This window comes from Peromyscus eremicus, chromosome 12 (assembly GCF_949786415.1).
Source record: "Peromyscus eremicus chromosome 12, PerEre_H2_v1, whole genome shotgun sequence".
NCBI classification, from domain to species: domain Eukaryota; kingdom Metazoa; phylum Chordata; class Mammalia; order Rodentia; family Cricetidae; genus Peromyscus; species Peromyscus eremicus.
Window position 1 is genome coordinate 53,703,296 of NC_081428.1, and position 5,845 is coordinate 53,709,140.

General features: G+C 42.2%; 1 protein-coding gene across 1 annotated transcript; it reads left to right on the forward strand.

The window, feature by feature from the left end:
* The first annotated feature begins 3,015 nt into the window (after positions 1–3,015).
* Positions 3,016–4,466, forward strand: LOC131922473 (MAP kinase-activated protein kinase 5-like). The gene has a single exon (XM_059277269.1). It carries the CDS (start codon positions 3,019–3,021, stop codon positions 4,438–4,440), a length of 1,422 nt encoding a protein of 473 aa, XP_059133252.1. The 5' UTR covers positions 3,016–3,018; the 3' UTR covers positions 4,441–4,466.
* The last annotated feature ends 1,379 nt before the right edge of the window (positions 4,467–5,845 follow it).

Consider the following 5,845-nt stretch of genomic DNA (forward strand, 5'->3'; position numbering starts at 1 on the left):
TTCCAAAATATGTATGAGTAAAAAAAAAATGAAAAAAGATAGGAAAAGAGAAAAGGTGGCAGAGAGGGAGGGAGAGTGTCACATTCAATATTGTCTTCATGAGAACTACCCAAATCACACGCTCCGGACAGACTCCTCCCATTTTTTCTTCACCTGCCAACTTGAACGGAAGATGCCGCTCCTCTCTTTACTTCTTGACAGTAATGGCAGTGGCTCTGGATCTATTTATTCTGTTTAGGTAATTTCAAGATTCAGCAAGGTTGGGGGCTGTGGAAGGGGGCAGGGCAGATTGACATAGAAAAGATTCAAGGTTGAATAAGAAACTTAAATAATGAAATTAAGCCTCCCATGTTAGAAAAGAAGGAGCAAACTTCACAATCAGGATAGGAGGGCATTGCCTTTGAAAGGGAGAAAATGACAGCATGAACTGTTCAGTTTTACAGACTGGAAGAGCATAGAGGGGAAAGCAGATACTAGGGGCCAGTGTGTATATGTTTGTCCAGGGAGAGTGGGGGTGTTTCTGATTGCAGAAAGATTTCAGTCCTTGAGGTGGAGAGTTGGTGTTATCTACTTGGACAGGAGAAGGGCAGAGAGATAACTCTTAAGGGATGAGGCTGTGGAAAGGTTACACCAGAGGAAATTGTAACTCAAAAGAAAGAGGAAACCTTGGGAGAGCACAGCACCACACTGGGACAGACAGCTCAGCCACAGAAGTGGAACAAAAGTACATTTTCAACTGGGTGGACTTTTCAGAACCCACCCAATTCACTTTCATTTGGGGACTTTAAAGATGAGTGCTACAGATGACTTTCTGTATGCTGTGAATATGTATGTATTGCTCTGATTAGTTGATAAATAAAGCTGTTTGGCCAATAGTGAGGCAAAATAAGGTTAGGCGGGACATTCTAACTAGAGAGACAGGAAGAAGGCAGTGAGAGACCCCAGCCACCACCAAAGGAGAAGCAACATGCCAACAGACTGATAAAACCACGGAACATGTGGTAAAACATAGATTAATAGAAATGGGTTAACTTAATACATAAGAGCTAGCTAGCAAGAGGCCTGCCATAAACCATACAGTTTGAAAATAATATAAGCCTCTGTGTGTTTATTTGGGTTTGAGCAGTTGCAGGACCTTGGGGCCAAGGGAGCCAGGTGGGACCAGAGGAAAACTTTCAGTTACAGATGAGGCCTATGGTTTTGGCTTGACTTCCAAAGCAAGTAGGGTCCTTCATACATTGATGCTTCCCTAAGTAAAGAGGCCAGTGGTAGGTGGAGTCTTCCTCTGTAGATCACATCTTCAGTCCTGTGAGCACAACTTCCCTGGGATCTGCTCTCCCTTCATTTTCTTTCAGAGACTCACATTCCCCTGAAGTAGAAACTTCACTTCATCACTGAACCTGCTTCTAGCCTTGGAAGTTCCTCTCTTCTGCCTCTGTGTGGTTGAATGTCCCTCTGCCTGGATCCACCTCTAACAGAGGGAAATGATTCCAACAAATGATGATGTTGCCTTGTAAGAACTCCTCTGTTCATGACATGTAGAAAGTCTGAGCAGCTTATGTGCAAATGCAGTAATTCTGAGGAATACACAGGACTTTTCGCTAAGACCTCGAAGTCTGTTTCTTGTCAAATTTGGGATGTTTCATATTTTCAAAGGTAATAGAGATGCAGAAGCCTAGAGCAGAGCATGGGAGAGTGTGATGGGGATTCATACCTCATATCTAATGTTTGGCTTCCCTGGACAACTAGAAGCAAGACAGAGCAAACATATTTTATTCCTACATCGCTAATGATTTCAAAGAGCTGAATGAAAATGACTTGATAGTGACTTCTCCGAGGAAGAATACTAGCTTCATAATGACATGTTTAAATACTGTGAACCTTAGTGTATTAAAGCTTTTCTCTGAGATGTAGGAATATTCAATTCACTGAACACTTTACCATGCTTCAGGTTTTCTATTTATAAAATTAAAGCTATTATTCAAACTCACAAAGATACTGAAAGCACTAATGAAATGTCAAGGACAGAAAAGCTGTTTAGTAGACTACATGTGGGATTATATACTTAATAATATATGCTTGCATATAAATTTAATGTACATGATTAACTTACAGATTTTTTTTTGACTTGGAAGTAAAAAATAAGAAAAAGTAACATAGGCTTTGTACATTAGCTCACTTGTTATGTGACCTTGGTTGAGAATCACTAACTCTTTCTGAACTTTAGTTTTCATGTTCTGATGTGGTGATTCATATGAAAACACTAAACAAACCATATAATGTCTTATATGATTGTATGTTTCTCTGGAATTAAAAGAATTTGGGAGCAAAAATAAATGTGCTTCAAGGACACTAAACTGTGGTGGTATTGTGTTCCCCAAAATATTGTGTACCTTAATAAACTTATCTGGGGTCAGAGAACAGAAAAGCCACAAGATACATAGGCTAGAAAAAGTTAGCACACGCCTTTAATCCTAGCATTCCAGAGACAGAAATCCCTCTGGATCTCTGTGAGTTCAAGGCCGCATTGGAAACAGCCAGGCATGGTGACTCACGCCTTTAATTCCAGAAAGCAGCCTTTAATCCCAGGGAGTGGTGGTAGAAAGCAGAAAGGTTTATAAGGCGTGAGGACCAGAAACTAGAAGCATTTGGCTAGCAGCATTTGGCTGGTTAGGCATTTGGCTGCTTAAGCTTTCAGACTTTGGAGCAACACAGTTCAGCTGAGATACTTTCTGGATGAGGACTCAGAGGCTTCCAGTCTGAGGAAACAGGACCAGCTGAGGAACTGGCAAGGTGAGATAGCTGTGGCTTGTTCTGTCTCTCTGATTTACCAGCATTGACCCCAATAACTGGCCTGGGGTTTGATTTTATTAATAAGAACTTTTAAGACTCATGCTACATCTGGCGCCCAACCAAAGCCCTGGGACCCGAGCTCCGAGCCCTTTGCTTCCTCAGCTGCCAGGGGACCGGACAGCTGCGCAGCCTCCGCCGATCCAGGCTGTGGGAGCCCTGTGGAGCATGTCGGAGGATAGCGACATGGAGAAAGCTATCAAGGAAACCTCCATTTTGGAAGAATATAGTATCAACTGGACTCAGAAGCTGGGAGCGGGAATTAGCGGTCCAGTCAGAGTCTGTGTGAAGAAGTCTACTCAAGAACGGTTTGCACTGAAAATCCTTCTCGATTGTCCAAAAGCTAGAAATGAGGTGCGTCTGCACATGATGTGTGCCACACACCCCAATATAGTTCAGATTATTGAAGTGTTTGCTAACAGTGTACAGTTTCCTCATGAGTCCAGTCCCAGGGCTCGACTCTTAATTGTAATGGAGATGATGGAAGGAGGCGAGCTATTTCACAGGATCAAGCAGCACCGGCACTTTACAGAGAAGCAAGCCAGCCAAGTAACAAAGCAGATAGCCCTGGCTCTACAGCACTGTCACTTGCTAAACATTGCGCACAGAGATCTCAAGCCTGAAAATCTGCTTTTCAAGGATAGCTCTTTGGACGGCCCTGTGAAATTATGTGACTTTGGATTTGCTAAAGTTGACCAAGGTGATTTGATGACACCCCAGTTTACCCCTTATTATGTAGCACCTCAGGTACTGGAAGCACTGAGAAGGCACCAGAAGGAGAAGTCTGGCATCATACCTACCTCGCCAACGCCCTACACTTACAACAAGAGCTGTGACTTGTGGTCCCTAGGGGTGATCATCTATGTGATGCTGTGTGGATATCCTCCTTTTTACTCCAAACACCACAGTCGGACTATCCCAAAGGATATGCGGAGAAAGATCATGAAAGGAAGTTTCAAGTTTCCAGAAGAAGAATGGAGCCAGATCTCAGAGATGGCCAAAGATGTTGTGAGGAAGCTCCTAAAGGTCAAACCAGAGGAAAGACTCACCATTGAGGGAGTGCTGGACCATCCCTGGCTCAACTGGTCGGAGGCTCTGGATAATGTGTTGCCCTCTGCTCAGCTGATGATGGATAAGGCAGTGGTCGCGGGGATCCAGCAGGCTCATGCCGAGCAGCTGGCCAACATGAGGATCCAGGACCTCAAGGTTAGCCTCAAACCCCTACACTCCGTGAACAACCCCATCCTGAGAAAGAGGAAGTTACTTGGCACCAAACCAAAGGATGGTATTTATATACACGACCATGAGAATGGAGCTGAGGATTCAAATATTGCCTTGGAAAAGCTTCGAGATGTCATTGCCCAATGTATCCTCCCCCAGGCTGGTAAAGGAGAGAATGAAGATGAGAGACTGAATGAAGTAATGCAGGAAGCCTGGAAATACAACCAGGAGTGCAAGCTCCTGAGGGACGCTCTGCAGAGCTTCAGCTGGAATGGTCGTGGATTCACAGATAAAGTAGACCGACTGAAGCTGGCAGAGGTTGTGAAGCAAGTGATCGAAGAGCAGACCTGTCCCCATGAGCCCCAGTAGTAAAAGCTTCAAACTATTTTTAACAATTGGAGAAATTAGTCCTTAATGTAAAAAGTAATTTTTATGTAAATTAATAAATCATAATTTCATTTCAAAAAAAAAAAAGTCTGCAGGGAACCATGACCACGCCTAACAGTGACTTTGAAATCTTCAAAAAGACGACAGGACTCCACAATAATGATTCCACATGGACTATGGTAAAGCCATTAAGCTGATTATCACCAAGGGAAGATCGACTTTGGACTACAAACTGGTCAGGACAATTTTGAGATGACTAGCTGAGATGATCCAGCCTGACAGACTACTCAAGAAAGGACTTGTGACAAGCCCTGAACGTTCCTTTTATGCAGAGACTGGACAAATGATACAGGACTTGACAATTAACCTAAATTTTTTCTTTTCAAGATTCCCTAAAGATATCTTCACGCCTAGAAAGCAAAAAGAAAAAGAGAATAAGATATGAGATAGATCATTGAATCTACTCTGAGAAAAAGATAAAGAAATAATAGGATAAATAGATAGATCACTGAATCTACACTGAAGGAAAAGGGGAAAATATAAAAATGACAAAAGGTAGACTACTGAATGTATTATGAAAAGAAAAAAGAGAGAATATGGATATGATAAGATAAAAAGGGAGATTATGGAATCTACTTTTAAAAAGGAACTACTTGTTTTAAATAAGATAAGTAATGAAAATTTTTTGGTCTGAGTTTATCAGATGTTACTGGACTGGATTTGTTAATATGTATAATGGAGTTTTTATCTGAATCTGTCAAATGTTAATGGACTAGACATGGTTGATGTAATTTTTGACTGTATATATTGTATATACTTATTAGATAGTTTTTCTTGTATTAGTTACAAACTTTTTTAATTTTAGACAAAAAGAGAGGAAATGTGGTGGTATTGTGTTCCCCAAAATATTGTGTACCTTAATAAACTTATCTGGGGTCAGAGAACAGAAAAGCCACAAGATACTTAGGCTAGAAAATGTTAGCACACGCCTTTAATCCTAGCATTCCAGAGACAGAAATCCCTCTGGATCTCTGTGAGTTCAAGGCCGCATTGGAAACAACCAGGCATGGTGACTCACGCCTTTAATCCCAGAAAGCAGCCTTTAATCCCAGGGAGTGGTGGTAGAAAGCAGAAAGGTTTATAAGGCGTGAGGACCAGAAACTAGAAGCATTTGGCTAGCAGCATTTGACTGGTTAGGCATTTGGCTGGTTAAGCTTTCAGGCTTTGGAGCAACACAGTTCAGCTGAGATTCTTCCTGGATGAGGACTCAGAGGCTTCCAGTCTGAGGAAACAGGATCAGCTGAGGAACTGGCAAGGTGAGATAGCTGTGGCTTATTCTGTCTCTCTGATCTACCAGCATTGACCCCAATAACTGGCCTCGGGTTTG

What these genes read in the sequence shown, in the direction of transcription:
- LOC131922473 (XM_059277269.1), top strand. Translation starts at nt 3,019, where the DNA reads ATGTCGGAGGATAGCGACATGGAGAAAGCTATCAAGGAAACCTCCATT.